The sequence below is a fragment of the Coenobita brevimanus genome, chromosome 110 (assembly GCF_032717465.1).
Source record: "Coenobita brevimanus isolate Jiangsu-jjx chromosome 110, ASM3271746v2, whole genome shotgun sequence".
Taxonomy (NCBI): Eukaryota; Metazoa; Arthropoda; class Malacostraca; order Decapoda; family Coenobitidae; genus Coenobita; species Coenobita brevimanus.
This window is the reverse complement of record NC_137063.1, coordinates 42,992,167-43,014,655: the sequence shown is the minus strand read 5'-3', so window position 1 is coordinate 43,014,655 and position 22,489 is coordinate 42,992,167. Positions and strand designations below refer to the sequence as shown.

The window sequence follows — 22,489 nt, the reverse complement described above, 5'->3', positions numbered from 1 at the left end:
TATCCCAAGCGGCTGTCTGCTGCGTTCTTGCAAACTATCGCTGCAAGAAACCGGCTGAAGCGCTTATTTTTCTACAAGAACGAAATGCAAAATATATTCATCCTAAACAGAATGTCTAAGAATTTTCAGGGTAAAATATATTGTCATCACCCTCACCTTTTTTTCCCGTAAAGGAGGGGGAAACAAAGCAAGGAAAAAAATTGGAAAAGCATGCCCAGGTTCCAACTCACAGCCCTAAGCATCTGCAAATGCATTGGGGGTATTTTTCTATTATGAAGTTAGATGTGTCGCTGATACATGCATTCATTAATGCATACAGAAAACTAGCCCATAGGTCTCACCCCTCCACCCACCCCTTTTCTGACGCATTTTACCATTGAAAACATTTTCCCCCGTGGTCCCATTTCCCCTTAGACCTATTTTTACCATAGGCCGACTTTCCCCTATGGACCCACTTTCCTCTTGAAGCTATTTTCAATCATGGACATATTTTTCATCATCATCATCAGCTGTTTGAGTATCCACTGCAGGACCGGCCTATCCCAACCGAAGTGGGGACGATGCAGCCAATGTCTCTACCAAGTGGCTTAGGGTGTCTGGTAGAGATTGTATGTAGGATGAGAAGTGCTTGTAAGTGTAATTGTAGTGTTGCAGTGGCTTTGGATGTGTGTGTAGTCTGTGAACCAAGTGTAATCGGCCCGCGCAAGCCGACTGTTGAATTTGGCTCTCTATTGTATTTTGTTTTTCTCTTGGAGGGAACTGTTATTGCGGGCTCATGGCCTTTGGTTCCTTCTTCCTCGCATTCAAAAAAAAAAAAAAAAAAGGCATTCTTTTACAGTAAGCGACACTGGTTCAACCACAGCATCCCTTGTGTCCGCCAAGCAGTACGTGGCCAGGAGAACTCTCCCAAAATTTTTTACTTTGGCGGGGGCGCGAACCCTCCCTCTCCAATGTACGAAAACGCACACTTTACCACTGTACCACGGAGGCTCTTCATGTTTGTCATACTTGAACCTATTGTCCCAAGAATGTTTTGTTCCCTATGGATTTACTTTGTCTTCATTAGGCACACCAAATCCTCACATGGACCTATTTTCTTATCATGGGGCACAATAAATCCCCACATAGACATATTTCCCCCATGGACCTGTTTCCATCTAGGCCCATTTCCCACCAAGAATGTGCCCCATAGGCATGTTTTCCTACACAGAACTATTTATCCCATATATCTCTTCTTCAGTGGACCTATTTGCACATCATAAAACTGTTCGTCAATGGACTTACATTCTTCCCATCCACTCTCCAACAAACCCACTCATATACCTACCTACTAACTCAGTGTTGTAAGCGTCTCTTGACTTGTCCTCTGGTATGCCACACATATACCCACCCACCCACTCATCCATCCACTTGCCAAACCCACCCAACTGTCCCACCCCACCCAAACACCACCTACCCCACCCATTTTGCCCACTTCATCTGCCAAAGCCACTTACCCTCCCTGTCCACCGACTAACAACCTTCCCCCCCCTCACCCATCCACCCACAAACACCCTTCCCCATCACCCATCCACCCACCAACCTAACCACCTGGCCAATAAGCTTGGACCACCAGAATATAACTTGCAACTTTCTACACACACACACACACACAAACACATGCATGCATACACACCAAAGACTTTTATGGAAGCTGTACCATCAAGGAGGAATTCGAGGCAAACTGTTTTGTTGGATGCAAGACTTTCTCAAAAAAAGAGAAATGAGGACAGTACTAAGAGGAAACTACTCATCATGGAAAGAAGTGACTAGTGGAGTACCACAGGGTTCAGTGCTGGCACCAATCATGTTTCTAGTGTACATAAATGATATAAACAGTGACACTGGAAATGAGAGCTATCTGAATATGTTTGCAGATGATGCAAAAAACAAAGAAGAATTACTAGCACAGACTCTTGTAGGGAGCTACAAGAAGAATTAAATAAACTTCATGAATGGAGTAGTACATGGCAAATGGAATTCAATGTGGACAAGTGTCATGTAATCAAGTTTGGTAAAAGTGGAAAAAGACCTGATTGGGATTATAAGTTAGGAAATAAAACCCTATACACATCAGAAAGAGAGAAAGACCTAGGTGTGATTATCAATAACAGACTATCTCCGGCTGACCACATCAGCGAGAAGGTACGGAACATGTATACACTGCTTGCAAATATGAGAATAGCATTCACATACATAAATGAAGACATGCTAAGAAGGATAATAACATCATTCATTAGACCAACCCTGGAATATGCATCAATAGTCTGGAGTCCTCATCTCAAAAAGCATATAGACAAGATTGAAAAAGTTCAAAGGGCCGCTACAAGATGGATACCAAGCTTAAGGGACCTAAGCTACGAAGAAAGACTAAATAAACTGAATCTACCAACACTACAGGAGAGAAAGAAAAGAGGTGACATGATAATGCTATATAAGTGCATATCAGGAAAGGAGAAAATAGACATAAATGATTACTTAACATATGGAGAAGCATCAGCAAGAGGACACTGCAAAAAACTGCATAAGAAGAGAGGTGATAAAGACGTAAGGAAATTCGGTTTCCCAAACAGAGCAATTGATCAATGGAATGCACTACCGAATGAAATAGTGTGTGCCAAAACAATTCACAAATTTAAGGATATGTACGATAAATATGGTCTAAGACACGGGACAATACAAGCTTGACTCATTCCTGTAAAGATACAATTAGGTAAGAACAATTAGGTAAGAACACACACAGTGGTGTATATATGTCCATGGAAAGGGGGGGCCACAGGGGTGAATCCAAGATTTTCTTAAGGGGGGGTGGGCGAGCGAAGTGAGCCACTATAGCTGGGGGGTCTGTAGGGCTTCGTAAGCCCCCCCAAGAAATTTTATGAAAATCAAGCATTTATAGGGGCATTTTGAGGCCTCAGGAGGGATATATTGCACCAATTTGATATTCACTGGCAAAACAATATAGAGAAGCTTATGTATCTTGGCTAAAACAAAATTGCGCTGTTTGAAAAATATTTAATTATCGGTAGGGAATTCTACAGTACACAGTATGTTAAAAAAAAAAAAGCTAGCTCATAATATACAATTGTTGATTCCTTCATTCCTGTAAGTTGCAATGTTCATTTATATAGCAAACATTTAAATAATTAAACTAAAACTCGCTTTGTATACGTATTTAGATCTGCAGATATGTAGGGCTACTGGGAAAAAAGGGGGAGACCATGGCCGAGTGGCCCCCCCCATATACGCCACTGGACACAAAAAGAAGTACAGCTGCTTTTAGAGTACAGTACAGTATAAAGACTCTCTAATATCAATGATAATCCAAATGCACCATCTGAGTATGATTCCAGCATCTGATTGATTTTTTAAACATTAATTTGTAGCTTCCATCAGTATAAAGACACTCTTCACTACAAATAACTGCAAATCAGAATATCATTTGGCAAAGAAAAAAAAACAACATTCACCATTTAAGAGAATTGTTTCTTGCAGTGCTTCATTATCAGACTCAGGGATATTACTTTTCTGTCATTCAGTGGACCATCACAATTGTTGCCATCATCCCAATAGAGAAAAAAATTACACTTTAGTGCTTTTGTTTTTAGACCCTAATCCAATCTGGTTGAGACTTTGGTCTTGGATGATGATGTCGATGGTATATAAATCTGAAAAGACAGAAGCACTGTATAGTAGCTTCTTCATTATCTAACATCACAGGAAATTGCCCTCGCACTGACAAAACTGATCCACCATCAGCAAGGATGGTGATTCAATACATGTGAGTTTTAGTTATTACAGTAATGTTATGTTCCAGAAATAAAAGGTGAAGAATTCTAGATTCATTACTAGTGCTGGGTCTTGTACCTTACACCCCCTAACACCTCCTCAATTTGCATACCCTACTTTTACACACACTCATTTTTAACATGCATCCATCTTCCTCAAGTGCCTTGCCTCCACCAACCTTCAAACTCACTCACACACCTTTTCACCACTCAACCCATATCCAGTTCTTCATTCTTTCCTCTTTCTTCTGCCTATGGGTGACTTTACACTCCCTCTTCTGCCTTTCCTTCATTCTTTCTTCTGCCTGTGGGTGACTACACTGAGTGACAAGCCAAATGGTTTCCTGTACACTAGGAAACCATTTACTATACTGGGTGATAATCATATAACTAGATTATGGCACCTGGTGGTTTAGTGGGTAATTAAGGTGCTCCAATCAGACTGAGCCTATGCAGGTTTATATCCAATGGATGGTTGAGGTTTATTGCTCATATAATGCCACTCAGGGATGAGTGAGACTGGTCACTCTCATCTTAAATATCAGGACCAACTTACTTAGCCCCTGGTTCCTACACTCCTCTACAGGGTGACATAGGATTAGACGATGGATGGATGGAAGTTCATGTACCTATGGAAGTCAAAGGGGTTGAGTTGGCTGGATGATTTATGTACAAAGGAGTATAGCAAGGGTGTGGCACCCCTTTTCAACCTGCAGTTGATGGACAGATTCTATCTGATGGGTAACATGTGCATCTATAAAAAAAAAAAAAAAAAAAAAAAAAAAGGACTGCGAGGTAAAGATAGGATTCTAGGACTTGAACTGTGAGTGAAATGAGTGTCTGGCTCCTTCTGCTAGGCATGGATAGCTCTCACTACATCATGCTTTTTCTTTCCTTGCTTTCTAGACCTAACCTCACCCCATCTTAGGTGGGAAAAATGGTCATGATGATGATGATGATGATGATGATGATGAGTGGTTTGGTTTCAGAGAAAATGTTGATAAGAGTAAAGTGGTGACTGTTGACAGAAGTTGGCTCTCAGTGTGATGTGCTGGTGAATAAAGACTTGAATTAATGAAAGACTTAAAGTACCTTGCTGAAGCAACAGAAGAAGCGAAGCAGGTGTGTAAACGAAACCAAGAACAGTGTCTCATGGAAGAACAGCAGCTTGCAGTATGAGGGCCTTAAAACAAAATACAGGACTGAGTAGGGGGATTGCAACACGACTGCACTAAGGTGTGTAATGGCCAACACAGAAGTACAATCATAGATTTTGGTATGGTTCAAATGTGAAGAGTCAGCAGTTTGTGTAGGCTGTGCAGACTAGTCAGGATACTCAAGAATGACAAAAGAATAAATTATCATCATCCAAACCCCACCTTTCACTTGAGAGATGGGGTGAGGTTGGATCCAGAAACATAGAAAGCACAGAAGCAGGAGACCTATCAAATAGCATACCCAATAAAATGAGTTACACTATCATTCAAGCCCTTAATATTTTGCCTCCACCACACAAAATTACTAGTACCTAATCTTTTACGTTTTTCTTCATCATACAGCAGGTGAACTTCCAAATCCTAATCCAGTTTAAGTGTCATTCCACTTACTACCAAGTTAAAAACATATGTCAACAAATGTTACTTACATCTCTGTTACATACTTCAACCATTCATTTTAATTTCTGGTCACTTCCTTACCTTCATCAACATAACCAGTTATGCAAAAGTGAGAGGCGAGATAAAAGTCAACATTACAAGTAAAATGCACTTTGTGCGTGTGTCATGAGCAAGCAAGTGCCATGTTATCACAATTTCCCTCTGATATAAAATTATAGGTGGACTCTCTGACATTTAACTGCTAGGGCTGATGTATAATGCACAGTGTTACAATGGAAAATCTTTTTAAATTTGATTTCATAATTGGGACTTTCATCGATTTGAGCCGAACACTCCCTCGGAAAACTTGAGAGTCCAAGGGATTCCTACATCTTTATGGGCGCGTTTTTAGTTGATAAAACTTATTGTATGAATATATCACATGCAGAAAGAATTTCAACTCTACTTCATATTGGGGTAAAGCTATTAGCTTCTGCCTAGCGTGACAGTCAGGTTGGGCCAGGATGGGCAAGGTTGGGCCAGGCCGCTTATTTCCATACCTGACTGAGGGTAAACATCACTTGCTCACTCATAATAAAATTACCATCAGCAAAGTGAAGAAATGTGGAAGGTGGAAATACATTTAAATGCTGTTAAAACAAATAATACAGTAAATAAGCAGGGTTGGTTAACACCTTAACTGCAGGGCATCACTTTCATGATGCTTGGGAGCAAGGGATCATACCGCGGGCCGTCACTTTTGCGATTCTGTGTTATTTTGAATTCCCCCGGGCTTTCAAGTGGTAGCTTGTATCATCTGTCAGTACTGCCAATGTCCAACACTAGTCAGCACTCCTAATCTCATCTGTACTCCCATCCATTGTTGACAATTTAGCCATTTCTCCCCGTTCTTGACTCCCCTCCCTACCTTCCCTCCATTACCCTCTCCTCTCGCCTGCACGGCCGTGCTACGCTAAGTAAATCTTCCCTGGAATTTTCCACCGATTTCATCCATTGAAATAAGCTCTATGCCCTATTCTTATACCATATAATATATACCAAAAAGAAATAAGGTAAGTGAGAGTGCCATACACCTGGAATTGGCTAATTATCACCTGACAACACCTCACGTGCACTCGTTCGCTAATTTTCGCTGTTTATTTCCCCTTGAAATATGCCGTATAATCTATTCTCGTACTAAAAATATATATAAGGAGGGAAGGGAGAAGCCTAAGTGATATTTACATTCACCTGGAACTACCTAATTTATAATGTATTGTCTAGATTTCCTGCCAATTATTTCACTGCTATATATTAGCAGCTGTCAAGAGGCTGACATTGGCAGTAATGCATTTCCCTAGGTAGGCCACCCTGGCCCACCCCTATCAGTTCACTGTCATCTTCCAAGGTGAAGGTACGTCTGTTTGCTCCTGCTAACTTAAGCCACTTTTTAGCCCCATGCAAAGGGCCCTGTGACCTTTACCCACTACTAAACCTCGTGTGGAAAGAGGTAAAGAGCTGACAATTGAAAGAGAGTGACTATGATCTTTCTGTTGAGTAAAACAGTGCAAGTGGAATTGTAAATAATGTGTAAATAATGTGTAAACAGCAAGTAAAGCAATGAATGTAAATATAAGTGAACAGTGGAAAATAGTTTTATAAGTTACTTCACGTGACAGTGCATAACACAGTGTAAATAAAATAGAAATGTGTATAATGTAAATAAAATAGAGAACGTAAATAGAAACATAAATGAGTAGTATTATAAGAATACGAGTATATATACTAGGAGTAATGAAAGGGAAAGTTTCACTCTAGCATGTATGAATACTATGAGTTATGAGAGTGAAGGTGAAAGTGACATTCACTCTCAATGCTAGTATACAGGACGAGAAAGTGAATGCTACATATTTTACTGAAAGAAATTGAATGCCTACAGTGACAATAAACTACTATTACTGAAGGAAACTTATGGATAAAGACTGTAGATATATATAAGTGTTATATAGTAACAGAAATATAAACTGTGAGTGTTTTTATGAATAATAAATGACAACACCAGCAGCGAACCAGCGCAAGTGGGAAGGTCATACGCCCTCGTAATTTTCGTTGCTTTCACAGTTTTTTTTTTTTTGGAATATGGATTCTAAACTATCTGAGAATCATAGAATAGTGTTTCTAGTGATAATATCAGGCTGTAGTAATCATATTACGAGTTGTCGGAGACTTTGTTACCCAACTTCAGAGGTCTCCACAAGTCCTACGGTACTCAACCAAGGCTCAACAAACACCCCATGAGAAAGCTGAAGGTATATGCCATAAGCATATGTGATTTTAATAATCTAGGACTAATAACTGATTTTTGGCAAATATTTCTAGAGAGTGTCGGAGCGCGAATATGCCCGCGGGTGCCACATGAAAAAGCAAATCAAGCCCGCGGTTAAAGGGTTAAAGGGTATCCATTAACTACGGCTGATAAAATGCACCCTTTAATTGGCTTTGGTATATTCCCCCCCCCCCCTTAAATTAGCAACCTGGCACAAGTATCTGTTATTCCAGTTTTCCAATAACAATCTTGTAACATTTTCAGGAACCTTGATATATAAGACTACTAAAAATATAAATAACTCTATAAAAAAATATACTACAAGCTAAAATTATATACAAAAATATTTGCAAACTAAAAATTAATTCATATTATTATAAGACAAGGAAGTGCATAAACCGGAATGCATGCAAAGCCACACAAAATGCAATCACTTGGAAACACACAAAATCATATTATTAAATATTTGTTAGTTCCTCCTTTTCTGAACATTCTTAGTAATGATGATAGGCTTGGCTGTGGGTTGATAAATACCCTGGTCTCTGGTGTTGTTTGTGTGAAGATTGTACAATGTGGCACCTTCTCCACCCCGTACTGACAGCTGAGTCAATGATAGCTGTGGTATGGTGTCAAGTATTGCCTGAAGCTGCTGCTTGACAGCAGTTAATTCACTTGCCTGACTGGATATATTATCCAGTTTTTGCTTCAGTTTGATTAGCTCTCTTGTTAACCCTTTGTTCTCCTCATCTAGGGTGCTCCTCAATACTGTGCTGTGATGTAGTGCTTCCTGCAATGCTGTTAGCTGTTCCTCCTGGGAAGCAATTCTTTGTAGGAGGTTTGCTGATGGCTGACCTGCTAAGCCTAGAGCAGTTTTGTATGAGGACACAGTATTTTTTAAATGTTCTAGGGCTTCTGTCAACTGTTGGATTGTGGTGCAAGCTTCAGTGTTATGTCTCTCTAGAACTAGTATTCGTCTTGTGAGTTCAACACTGCGAGCTAAGGTCTTGTCTCCTCGAACTTTAATCCTTGGGAGCATATCATCCAGCATCTTATTTGCTTCATCCTCCGGTAACCCTGCTGTTGTTCTAATGTTCTTCTCATATTCCTCTTCAAGCTCATCCAAGCCATTTAACACACTCTTAACTTTCTGGAGTTCTATATGCAATTCCAAAGTTTCTTTCTCTTTGCTGGCCTTGTCTTCACGATATGCTGAGTCGAGTGACTGGAGTTCTTGATGCAGCCTTGAATTCTCTTGAAGCAGTGTATCTCGGTTTTTAGACATGGAAGACAAGCTAGCTTTCAGCTCTTTAATTTCAGTAACAAGACCCTGTGTTTCCGAAGCAAGTTTCATTTTATATTTCTCTACATCAGTGTTTAGGTCTTTGTTTTGTTGAGTGAGAATATTTACTTTCTCCTGTAAACTCGAACACTGTAAATTGCATGTTTGAAGCCTTTCTTTCAGAACTTTGATTTCATGTAGAAGATCTGATGAGGTTTCATTTAATGATGTTACATCACCACGAGCCACTATGTATTTCCTGTGAAGCTCTTCATTTCTCTCTTTTTCTAAACTTAACTGCTTTTCTGTTGAACCCAACAGCTCAGTAACCCTACTGAATTTAGCCCTCAGGTCTACGAAGTCCTCTTTGTACTGAGTCAAGTCATGTTCTTGTTTCCTTGTTTTATCCTTGAGAATACTGCATCGCTCTTCCAAAACTTTGCGCTGCTCCTTCAATGTTGCTACAAGTAAGTCAAGCTCATTATTTTTTCGGCTCAAAACATTTGTTTCCTCCTCATACTGATTTCTCTCAGCTTTCACACGAGCATAATTGCGAACCTTGAAGTCATCAGATCTTTGTTCATCTTTCAGAGTCACTAACTGGCTGCCATACTGATCACATTTCCTCTGTAGCTCCTCCACAGTCTTCTGAAGTTGGTTACAAAGCTCACTGCGAGTCTTGAGATCCGAGTCTTTGGCTGCAAGGGCACTCTCTAATGATAATTTGTAGGCCTCAGTTTCCTTTAGCTTTAGTCTTAATGGCCATACCATCTCATACACTCGTAACTGAGGGGGAAAAAAAAGTATTATGAAATGGGCTATGATCAGTCACCATCATAGCATGCAATCGTTTAAAATGCTGATTAACCTACATATGAATGCCAAGTTCATTAAAATACAGCATGATGATTGACATTTATCACATCATATTAACAAAATCTTGAAGAATGCACAGTAATAGCCCTTGTGTTCAGCTTTGGTTGGGACTGGATGCAGATAAAGGGTCATGGAGTCCGCATATACAGTTATGGAATTGCCATCCATCCATCATCCAATCCTATGTTGCCCCACATGAAGTGTAGAAGCCCAGGGCTAGGCAAGTTGGTCCTGACATTTAAGATGAGAGTGACCAGCTTCACTCACCCCTGAGTGGCATTATGTGAGCAATAAACCCCAACCAACCCCCGGATATAAACCTTCACCAGCTCAATCTGATTGGAGCACTGTAGTTACCCACTAAACCACCAGGCGCCAAAATTTGGTTATATGGTTACCATCCAGCATAATAAATGGTTTCCTGGTATAAAGGAAACCATTTGGATTGTCGCTCAGTGTAGAGTCACCCACAGGCAGAAAGAATGAAGGACAGAAAGACAAAAGAGGGAATGTAAAGTCACCCACAGGCAGAAGGACAAAGAAAGAATGAAGAAAAGGAAGACAGAAGAGGATGGAAGGAAAGAAAAATGGAGGAGAGACATCCTTAAAAAAAAAAAAATAAATAAAAAAAAATAAAAAAAAGCCACGTCAGAACGATTAACTTCAAGTCATATTACTCCCTTCAATCTGATGACAGCTTTTTCATTTCATTCTTCCCATCTCCATTTTATTTTGTTCAGCTCTGAGGAGACTTTGCTTATTTCAGGGGTTAATGAAGAATACATCTATCCCTTTCTCTTCAAATAGTCTCTCTTGAATTGAGGAAAATTGTCTTAGGGTTTTAGGAATAAAGATAAAATTACATACTCTGGCAGAAGGGGTTCATGTTAAGATTGTGAGAGCTAATTTCTCTGAAAAATACAGTAGTCATATTAAAATACATATGTTCAGGTAAATTTACAATGAGTGAGAACCCAAATGGTTTCTCAAAACCATTCACTGTGTTTGGTAGTAACCATATTAATATACATATTAATATATATATATATATATATTAATATACATATTAATATATATATATATATATATTAATATACATATTAATATATATATATATATATTGCCAGACACCTCAATCCCGTTTGGGGTGGCCACAAACAAATCGCCTCCAAGTCGCCCTGTCCCCCGCCATTTCACTCCCCTGTTCCCAACCGCCCCCCCTCTCTCATATTCCTCTCCACCCCATCCCTCCATCTCATCCTCGGCCTCCCCCTCCCTCTTCCCCCCTCCACCTCACTCACATACACTCTCTTCGTCAGTCTTTCACCCTCCATCCTCTCCACATGGCCAAACCACCTCAGTGTATTCCTCATAATGCTTCGTATCACATCCACATCCACACCACAACGCTCCTTTATATCCTCATTCGTCAGCCAGTCTCTCCATGTGACTCCACAGGCTCCTCTTAAATAACTCATTTCCACTGCTCTCACTCTTGACTTGTGTCCTTCCAACAACGTCCAAGCTTCACTTCCATACGTTAGAGTTGGTATCACAATACTGTCATGTAGTATCTTTTTCACTTCCATGCTCACTTCCCTGCTTCTTATCACTGCTTTCAAAGAACCAGCAACCTTTCTTCCCTGCTGTACCCTTTCATGCACTTCACCCTCCAAACCTCCATCCTTACTCATCACACTACCCAAGTACTTAAACGTACTCACATTTTCCAATTCCTCACCATCCAACCTCACTGTACATTCACTGACTTCACCTCTCTCAAAGACCATCACTTTACTCTTCCCTACATTCACCTTTAGATCCCGTTTCTTACACAATCTCTCAAACTCATCCACCAAGCCTTGCAGCTCCCCTTCGTCTTCACTCAACAACACAGTATCACCTGCAAACAACAGCACAGGGAGTTTCCAAACACTATCCTCTCTCACCAGGGCCACTCCAACATCCACTACCCTACCTTGTACCTCTTTTATTACCCCATCCATGTACAGATTGAACAACCATGGAGACATGACACATCCCTGTTTCAAACCAACTTTCAAAGAGAAAAATTCACTTAGTTCACCATCCACAAGCACTGCAGCCTTCGCACCATTGTACATACTCTTCACAGCATTCAACAACTTCCCATCTACTCCATATATTCTTAACACTTTCCACAATCCTTGTCTATCCACCCTGTCATATGCTTTCTCCAAATCCATGAAAGCCGCATACAACTTCTTTCCCTTCTCTGGAAACTTTTCCACTAAAGATCTAAGAATGAATATCTGATCTACACAACCTTTTCCCTTCCTAAAGCCTCCCTGTTCTTCTCCAACTAATTTCTCTGTTCCTTCTCTAACTCTGTCAATAAGTATCCTACCATACACTTTTCCTATTATACTAAGAAGGCAAATGCCACTATGATTACCACACACTTCTTTTTCCCCTTTTCCTTTGTACAAGGGAATAATTATACCTGACTTCCAATCCTCCGGGACTCTACCTTCCTCCCAGGCCAATCTGCACATCTTCCACATCCATTCTACTACTATCTCTCCCCCATGCTTCAGCATTTCACCACACACTCCATCAATTCCTGGGGCTTTCCCCGATTTAACTTTCTTCATTGGTTCCACAACTTCTATCCTACTGATTTCTTCCTGTCTTCTCACCTCCCTCCTTCTCCCAGCCATTCCCCAGCCACTTATACTCGCATTACTTCCATCCTCTATGTTCGACAATTCCTTAAAGTGTTCTCTCCATCTGTTCACTTTTTCTCCCTTCTCCACAAGTAATCTACCATTTTTATCTTTCACTCCCCTGCTAACTTCACTTCCACCCTGTCTTACTCTTTTCACCTCTTTCCAGAACATTTTCTTACAGTCCCTCCACTTTACACTCAAATTCCTTCCAAATTCCTCATCCACTCTCTTCTTACTCTCTCTTACTAATCTTTTCACCTCTCTCTTTCTTTCTACATACAACTCTCTCTTCCGCCTCTCAACTTCTTCCACGCCCCTATTTCTCATGCTTTCTTCTTTTGTGCCACAGCCTGTCTCACTTCTTCAGTCCACCACGCTGTTCCTCGCACCCCCCCTCCGTCTTCTCTTCCTTCCACACACCACATCACATGCTGCACATATTTCTTCTGTAAATATCCTAGACACACCTTCCACATCTCCCATCTGCTCCAATTCATATTTGCTCAATCGTTCCTCCACTTCTCTCTTATACTCTACATATATATATGCCTGGTGGTCTATACTCTGTTTTTTTTTTTACCGAGGTGAAGATGCACTCGACTGGTTGGTGATGACTGGCTGAATGCAACATGTCCGAATAACATTTACTAACCTAAATTTTTCCTCTTAGATATATATTGTCAATTAATAATGCTAAAGAGTAACCAGATTATAAAGTAATGTTGCATTCTATCATCACCAATCTCTCAAGTGCATCTTCATCTTGATAAAAAAAAAAAACTGAGTACAGTGGGTTAATGACCAGATGTGGCACATGATGGTTTAAGTACAATGGATGGCTGGGGTTTAAGGCTTGGTTAATGCTACTTAAGGGTCAGTAGCCGACCACTCTTGCCTTAAATGACTGTAATGAGTGGCCTAATCCTGTCTTTCTATGCTCCTGATAGGGGAATTGTGCACTGGATGATGGATGGATGGATGATATACCAGGTACAGTATGTCTACTACATTTTGTTTTTTTAAATAAACTGTGAAGAGTGGAATATCTTAAACCTAATATATGCAGATGATGATGCACTACTTGTTAATATTGAATGAGAGTTCTGCAAACCGGTTGATAATACTGTTGATGCCTGTGACTGCTGTGCTATGAATGTAATGTACTGAATCTAAGAGTGAAGTGATAGTTTTTGACGGAGATGGTTACTTTCAGCCTTATGTGCTGGTGAATGGAGAGATCTCTGAATTACTAAGGAAGTGTAAGTACCTGGGTATAGTGACGGAGACGAGAGGCACCTGTGTAAAGTTCATATAGCAGTACAGGTTAGGAAAATGTCTGGTGTTTTGAAGGCTCTGATAAGATACAGAGGTCTGAATGGGGCACATACAAGAGGATTGCATGAAGTTTTAGTGAGTATATTAAGACAGGTGCGAGACTTTGATGTGGCATGAAAATGTGATGCAATTAAATATACCAGCAGAGGTGTGGTTACTGAGGAATGCATGTGGAATGTGGCGAATGAATAAAATGCACAATAAAGTGCGTCATGGAAGATAAGTAGTAAAGAAGTCGGTGGAAAACTGAGATGAAGAGAGAGCTTAGACAGTATGATCATATAAAGAGAATGGGTGCAGATAGGGGGTGAAAAGGGTACATGTTTGTGAATTTGAACATGTAAGGTGTAGAAGGTAAAGAAAGTGGATAGATATGGGAAACGTGTGTGACAAAATAAGGTATGAAGGCTGATTAGGCTTGAGAATTGACAACAGATCATGCTGGCTGGATGAACTTAAGGAGTGCATAACAATGGCAGGCATCCCCCCTTTGAACTTGACGGTTACTGAATTGACTCTTATATGAATTATGAAATATATGTGTGTGGAAAGTTATGTCTGTGAGACTGAGTTAGGATTTTGGAGGCCTAAATGGTGAATGAGTGTGTGGCCCATTTCTTTCACTATATGTCTTGATTTTCCCCCTTTTCTTGCTTCCAGAACCTACCTTACCCAGTCTTTGCATAGGAAAAAGAAGTCAGGATGATGGTGATGATCTGTTTCTCTGGGCAACCTGTAGGAGTTTATGAGATATCTCTTCCTAGACACAGCAGTTTCTAACAACTTTCACATTAGGACTTACAGCAGTGTACTGCTGCAGTGTCAACTCTTGGGGTGGGGTGTGACGAAGCTTACTGAACTGGTCCTCACTCAGGTGCAGATTGGCAAGGGACTGACGCAGCTCATCCTGTCTCGTCATTAATCTGGAACGGTGGTTGAAGCAACTGAGTCAATTTCATTATGTTGTAGTATAGCCTATGCACTTGTTGAAAAACTGACTGCTGAGAGATTTCAGTTAAACTTACCTCATCTGAGTGGAATATTTAATTCATCTAAATCTCCTTGATGCTTCTCATAGGAGCAGTGTCATGAAACTTTTATTTCATTCATTTATTCATCATCCAATCCTACAGTGCCCCATGAGGACCATAGGAGCCCAGGGCACGGTAAGTTGGTCCTGATACTTAACATGAGAGTGACCAGCCTCATTCATCCCTGAGTGGCATTACGTGAGCAATAAACTCCAAACATCCCTTGTTATATTAGTCAATCAATTATCTCTAATCCCCACCCTCAAGGTTAAGGCCAGAAACAAAGGAACAATAGCTACTATGAATAAAATTCATGCACTTGCTAATCCATTTATTACAGCTTTAGCAACCAAGGAAGACTCAAACCTGTCTTGAAAAACTGTTCTTGATGCTAAAATTGAATGCAAGGGCAACACTGGCTAAGAGAAGAGAGGCAAACAATAAATAAATTAACAAAAGTTTTGGATCAAGGCTTTCAAAGCACTGCCTACCTTTCTGCCTTAAGCCATTCTACTCTTCATGTCCTTTACATATTTTTTTATTTTTTTATTACAGCACAAAAATAACTAAATTCTTCCACACCTCTCTCTCTTTCTTCCCCCCTCCTACATGCAATCATCCTGACAATCATCTTCTCTATCAACAACTATCACCTTACTTTTATCGACATATACTTTTAAACCACAACTGTCAGACATCAAATCCTTTGAACCAATATGTAAATATCCTGTTCACTGTTATTAACCCTTTAACTGCGGGTGTCATTCCAGAATGACGTTGCAAAAACTGGACCAAACCGCGGGTGTCATTCTCGAATGTTTGTGAATATTTTGAATACCCCGCGTTTTTTCCGTGCGCCAATTGTTTCAAGGGAGAGTAGCTATTAAGTTCTTTCACTCCAGCCGACCCCCACCTCCCTCTTCCCCCCCCTGGGACCCCACCTCCCACCCCCTGGGCCCCCCACCCCACCCCTGACCAAGCGCGCATCAGTATCTGTCCAGCTGTGTGAGTGACAACACATGTTGATGTGGCAGTGAAGTGCAGGCAATTACAGTGCCTTTTACCTGTCTCAGTGAACACAGAGTGGGTGTTTATCGTATGTGCAGTGTTCATATATGTTTATAGTATTATTATCAGAATGTGATTGGCATTTGGTAATGGTGTGTGAGCGAAAAATAGTGATTACAACACCGCTGATGTGGCAGTGAAGTGCAGGCAATTACAGTGCCTTTTACCTGCCTCAGTGAACACAGAGTGGGTGTTTATCGTATGTGCAGTGTTCATATATGTTTATAGTATTATCAGAATGAGGTTGGCATTTGGTAATGGTGTGTGAGCGAAAAATAGTGATTACAACACCGCTGATGTGGCAGTGAAGTGCAGGTAATTACAGTGCCTTTTACCTGCCTCAGTGAACACAGAGTGGGTGTTTATCGTATGTGCAGTGTTCATATATGTTTATAGTATTATTATCAGAATGAGGTTGGCATTTGGTAATGGTGTATGAGCGAAGGTAATGATGTGTGAGCGAAAAATAGTGATTTTACACCCCTCACTTCTAACGGCACTGCCCGTCCTGTGAAAGTCAACAAAGTCATGAAACCTACATCAATGGAAAGCTGAAGGTTAGTACTTTCTAATGGTACCTTATTTTTTTCTCTAGCTTTATTCTGTGCAGAGTTATTAAGGTTTAAAGGTTTGTTTACATTTGGCTGAAACCCCCGCGGGAGAGGACAGTCAGACCAAAACAATACCCGCGGTTAAAGGGTTAAGTAGCATATCATTATTCACACATGCCAAATTAAAGGCACCCCATTCTACAATATTCATTACCAAACCCACCCTCTTTTCCATTAATTTACTTTAAAATTTCTCACATTCCACAAACTATACCACCTTTTTTGATTCTGCTGGAAGACTGCACATTTCTGGATGAGCTGGGCCAACTCTCGGGCAGCTCTCTCTTGCACAGTGCTAAGTTCCTCCTTGGTCCGAGACAGTTCCACCTCAAGTCTGTGGGAAACTGAATGTGATGCAAATTCTGAAACCAATGCAATACGAATAAATGCTGATGCTTCATAGCAATTCTGTACTGGACTGAAATAAAACCGTAAAGCAAATTCTCTCTTAAGAATGGCAATGATAAGGAGGGTGTAAAGTGGCAAACCAACATTTTCATTAACCTAACCCAATTATCCATGTTGGCATGCAGAAGGGATATTCAGAGCAAGGTTATAAAATCTCTTTGGGGACATGAGTCCAAGGAGTAAAGAAGTTCCAGGTACAATCTCCCCTCCCTTACTTGTATGTCACAGGAGGTATGAGGATATTCTCAACACTGTGAGGCATTGGGGTCATCATACCCCAGCAGTACTGCAGTGGCAATTCAGTGAACTAACTAATCTAAGTGATCCAGTTTCATATACATATAATAGCTTCTGTTGTTGCTTAGCCTCAATATGTCTGCATGATCAGATCTGTTGGCCACAGGTAAAAAACCTGCAACTGCGGAGGTGTCCTATAGGTACAGCACAGTTCATACACTGTGTGGGGATCCAGCACCTCCTTGTGGTAGACAATGCCTCACCAGGGTCAGATCAAGTTTCCTCCCCATGATGAGGTTCAGGGAAATATGAGAGGGTTTGGCTCCTGGATGGACACAGTAGATGCACCACTCAGAGGACACAGTGCCACCCTATGTAGGCTCCTCGTCAGTGCCTGAAAATTAAAATGATACAGTACATACATATACAATTAACGGTATGAAGTGATGCTGCAAAGTGAGAAAACAGTTTAATATGGTGACTGAATGTGCATGAAGGCATGGATGCTATGGAAGAAGCAAAACTTCAAAAGCCAAATTAAATAGGACTGACATACGTAGAGACGTACTGCATATGATGCGAGTCAGCCCTAATTTTATCTTCACTGTTGGTACAAACATAATTAACATAACAGTAATTTTTCAAAAATATCGTACTCTTAGACACTTCCTTGATGTTTTACTCCTGGGTCTTTCACTCTAATTTTCCAAACATTCGTGCTCTGATGACTTCACCTTTCACATCTCCATTTACTTCTCACAGCATTCATCTCAGCAATTATTTCAATTAACATGGGATGAAGCTATGGCACAACTAATTTCTGACTTGGCTCATATCTCTGACTAGGGTAAAAGTAATCTACTGTACCTGTTTTCAATGTATCAAGAACCCATTTCGTATATATTTCAACTCATCAAAATCATCCGAGGATGAGGTGGAGGGATGGAGTTGAGAGGTATATGAGGGAGGGGGGGTGAGTTGGGAGGAAGGTAGTCACATGGTGGGTGACAGAGCGACTTGGAGGCATTTTGTCTGCGGCCACCCTTTGCGGGATTAGGGTGTCAGGCTATACATATTGACAGATAGATAGAAAATCTTCCACAAGAGTATCCTCTAATATATAACAATGCCCTACTCACTCCTGCATCATCTCTAACATACTCAGGGTTTCATTTTCTCACAATTTATCTTGGAAAGATCATATTACCTCTCTTGTAAAATCTGCTTCCAGGAGATTAGGTGCATTAAGCCGACTCCATGTCTTCTTTACCCCTGCACAGTTGCTGACTTTATACAGGGGTTTTATTTACTCGTGTTGAGTACAACTGTCACGTGCGGGGAGGCTCCCCATACACAGCTCGTTTCAATAAGGTGGAATCAAAGGCTTTTCGTCTCTTTAACTCTCCTCCTCTTACTGGCTCCCTTCAGCCTCTGTCACTTCGCCACACTGTTCAAATTTCAACTCTCTTCTGTCACCCAATCAATGGTCACTGCTCGTCTGAACTGTCTGCTTGCATCCCTTCTCCATTATAGCAGATGTATAGTACCTGTCTAGCAGTAAACTCCCACACCTTTTCTATCCAACTTTCAAATGCCAGTGTTAACCGATATTCCCAGTTCTTCCTGTTTGTAACAGGTCAACTCTGCAACTGTCCTCTTCTGTCTGTATATCTTTCTGCCTATGACCTTCAGTCTTTTAAATGCAATATGTATAGGTATCCTGAAATGAATGGATCCAAAATTTGTCTCTCTCTATTTTTTTTCCCTCAAACGGAACAACTTGACAGGCTTCTAGCCTTTGGTTCTTTCTTCCTTGCATAAAAAATTAAATAATGTGATTTCACTACAGAAAGTATATAACAGTGAATCATGAAGAATTACAAATAACTATGTGAATATGGACCTTAATTCAGTATCAGTGTTTTAGTGAAGCAACTATAAGTCATATATGATTCATGAGTAAACTACAGTAGCAACAATACTAGTGTCTATACAAAGTTGAGAGCTTGATTACACTCTTACACCAGACATGGAAAAACGTGGATAATCTATATTCATAATAGTACAAGACAAAATTTAGTTCACTGGACATGAGAAACATAACAAAAACAGATGTTATATTTTAAATAATTCTCCCTGAGGATTTACTTTCCATCTAGATGAGGTTTTCACCAGACAATTGCAATATACACGTACTATGAAGGGTTTAAGTAGTGAAGGAGTCAATCAAGGTTATATGACACCTCTCCAGTTTGAAAAAATCTCTTCTGAGTGGAATATAATTATGGAGAGAGCAAGAATTATATCAGAAATGTGTCTTTTGTTAAAGAGGTTTAACAGCATGAGTACCGGTATATTAAATATACAACACTGACCTGTTGATCTGTATCTTTTTTGAACTAATCTGGTCATCTTTTTCTGCTACAATGTTAAAGATAGCAGTCTCATGTTCCTTAGTTAGAGCTGCCAGCTGGGCATCCTTTGTCTGTAGCTCCAGTCTCTGCTTCTCTACAGTTTTCTGCAGTTCTAGTTTTTCCGAAGTTAAATTCTGAAGTTCTCTGGCATGTCTGCATAAAAAAATACATACCAGCAATACTGTATACTCTAGAAAGAAGGGTCACACTTTACTTGTAAATGAAAACCACAGATAATTTGTATCATAAACAGACAGTATGGAAAAACAAAATGTAATCAGTATCAGAATGATTAATAATAATAATAATAAAAAAAAAAAAGACTACAACAAAATATAGTACTGCTGAAATATAAAGAATTCTGATAAAATATATAGATAGGTGGGATGTAAAGTTCCCCAAAGGGTAATGGATCAGATAATGCTGAGGGATGCAGACAAGGTGACCAAGAGATGGAAAAAACATTTTTGCACCTAGCAATATCATCCATCTATCTATCTATTAGTTTAATCCTGTTTTCCCATGTTCATAAGGAGTACAGTGATCCACATCAAAACATAACTTTTTAATATTCTTTGGGGCGTGAATCATAGGAGAACCCAAACTTCACTTATACTCTTTCCAATTCCTGTGTTGGAGATGAAAAACTGTTTGCAAAAAGTCACACAGTAGGGCTGCAATATCCATATGCCATTACAAAAAGAATATCTAGGCCCCCACACTTGCCTCTCCTAGCCATCTGATAAGAAAATGAAGATATAGTTACATGGAAGAAGAGCTGAATAATTACTGCAATAGTGAGAGCTGTGAATGGAAGAATGGTAGCAGGACCAAAAAAAGATGTGTAAAGACTGAACAGCCAAGGGACTATTCTGCATGGTACCTTGTGGGGGGGGGGGGGGAAGTGAAGCATTGACTGGCATCCTTGAATGAACACTGAATAGTAGGAAGGTTAAGAAAGGACTGGGCATGTACAGTATGCTTAGTATTCATTAGCATCAATGGTTTGAGCACGAGAAATTCTTTATGAGGATAAGAAATATTGAATGAGTGGGCAACGGCAGATACAATCACCTTAACAAATGCTGGGTATGAGATACAGAAGAGAAAGTTTGCAATGAGGTATGGACGAGTGTATGAAAAGAAACATATAAGGGTGACACGGGCAAATGGAGTGAAAGCAAGAAGATAAGCCAGAATGATTAAGAAAGTCCTTGAAAGCAACATAATCTGTAGTATTGCCAAATTTCCCATTATTGCAATAGATTAATTCAGTAGCACAGATGATTTAATCATCTCCAAGCTAGGCAACTATGGCCACATAGCCCCACTAGGTTACAGGAGTGTGCTACCACTCCCAGCAAAGGTGACCCGTGAGAGGCTCAAACTCGCAACCTTGCAACTGCAAGTTGGGTGCTCTACCTCTGAGCCACCGCACCCCCAGTAGCACAGATGAGAAAGATGGAAAAGGAATAAGAGACTGAAAAGTGTGGGACATGTAAAGATATGACAACCTGGAAAACCTTGTCATAGCCATCCATTGTGGGTACAGTTCCTGAGAAAGAAAATGTGTAATTTCCAAAGATATTCACTGGAGATAGAAAAGGGAGGCTAATATTAAAGGAATGAATAAAGAGAAGGAATGATATGCATCATAAGCTACTGACAGATAAGCAAGGAAATGCAGATGCCAAAGTGCAGGTACAGCAGCCCTTACAATCTGAAAATTGGCATGGGTTGTGGGGAGGGTATCCTGCAACTTAAAATTATCAGCTTGGATGATGACCAAGTGCATGCTACACAGCATACCTATACAGTGTGAAGCTGAATGCTGCATTCATAGATCTGGTTAGAAGACATAACAGTAAACATTATAATAAAGAAAACTGAGAGAATTTATGAGGGTTCTAAGCATATGCAGCAATAAGGCTGTTGGGTGGTGTACAGTATACCAGTAATTCTTTTATTGGGATATTAATTCATTCATCAAGGTCTAGGGAGAAAAAAGTTCAAGGAATCTTTTAAAATAAATACCAAGAGCAGGTGTGGATGTATTACAGCATCTTGGTTGTTTAACCCCTTGAAAATGGCTGGGAATTTGCTTTAGCTACCACCAAATTATTTTTATTCACCTAAGGTAACCACTCTGACTTCAAAAGGTTAACCTGAATATGCAAGAAAAGGCTGCATAATATACAAGAAGTCTGGTTTTAGCTACAATATGATTAAAAAATATGGCTTTTCAACCCAGAGTCAGAGTGGCAACATAAGATCAATTATAATTTCAATAGCTACAGGAATATTCTGAATATTTACAGAGAATGGACCCTACAGCTTTTTTACTTCTGGAAAATCAGACACTGACAAATTTAATATACTGTATTGATCTTTTCAGGAGTAGGTGGTGGTGACCATAATCCACTCGCATGATGTAGTGCCGTCTGATTCTTCCTGCACCTTTATTACTCTTCTTTCCCTTTCAGGTGGCTTGACACTGAGTGACAAGCCAAATGGTCTCCTGTATGCCGGGAAACCATTTACAATGCTGGGTAGTAACCATATAACCAACCAACATGTGTTCCTACATGTCAAAAAGTGGGTTGGCAGAGGGTTGGTGCCCCTCCTCGTAAAACCACTAACTCAGAAACCCTATGGATCTCACCTTCTACTTGCAGAGCGTCCCTCCTCACTGTCACCATCACTGGTAACCGTGAGATCAGTTGGAACAGACACCTCCACACTGCCATTCCCAGACATCATGCACCACCTCTGTA

The 22,489-nt window shown here is 40.2% G+C and overlaps 1 protein-coding gene across 1 annotated transcript; it reads right to left on the bottom strand.

Annotated features, from left to right (window-relative positions):
- Positions 1–8,217: 8,217 nt before the first annotated feature.
- On the bottom strand, positions 8,218–22,489 carry LOC145417365 (progesterone-induced-blocking factor 1-like). Its single transcript, XM_080286040.1, has 5 exons — positions 22,378–22,489; positions 19,677–19,868; positions 16,874–16,990; positions 14,749–14,869; positions 8,218–9,813 (listed from the first exon to the last, which is right to left on the bottom strand). Exons 1-5 carry the CDS (start codon positions 22,473–22,475, stop codon positions 8,218–8,220), a joined length of 2,124 nt encoding a protein of 707 aa, XP_080142166.1. The 5' UTR covers positions 22,476–22,489.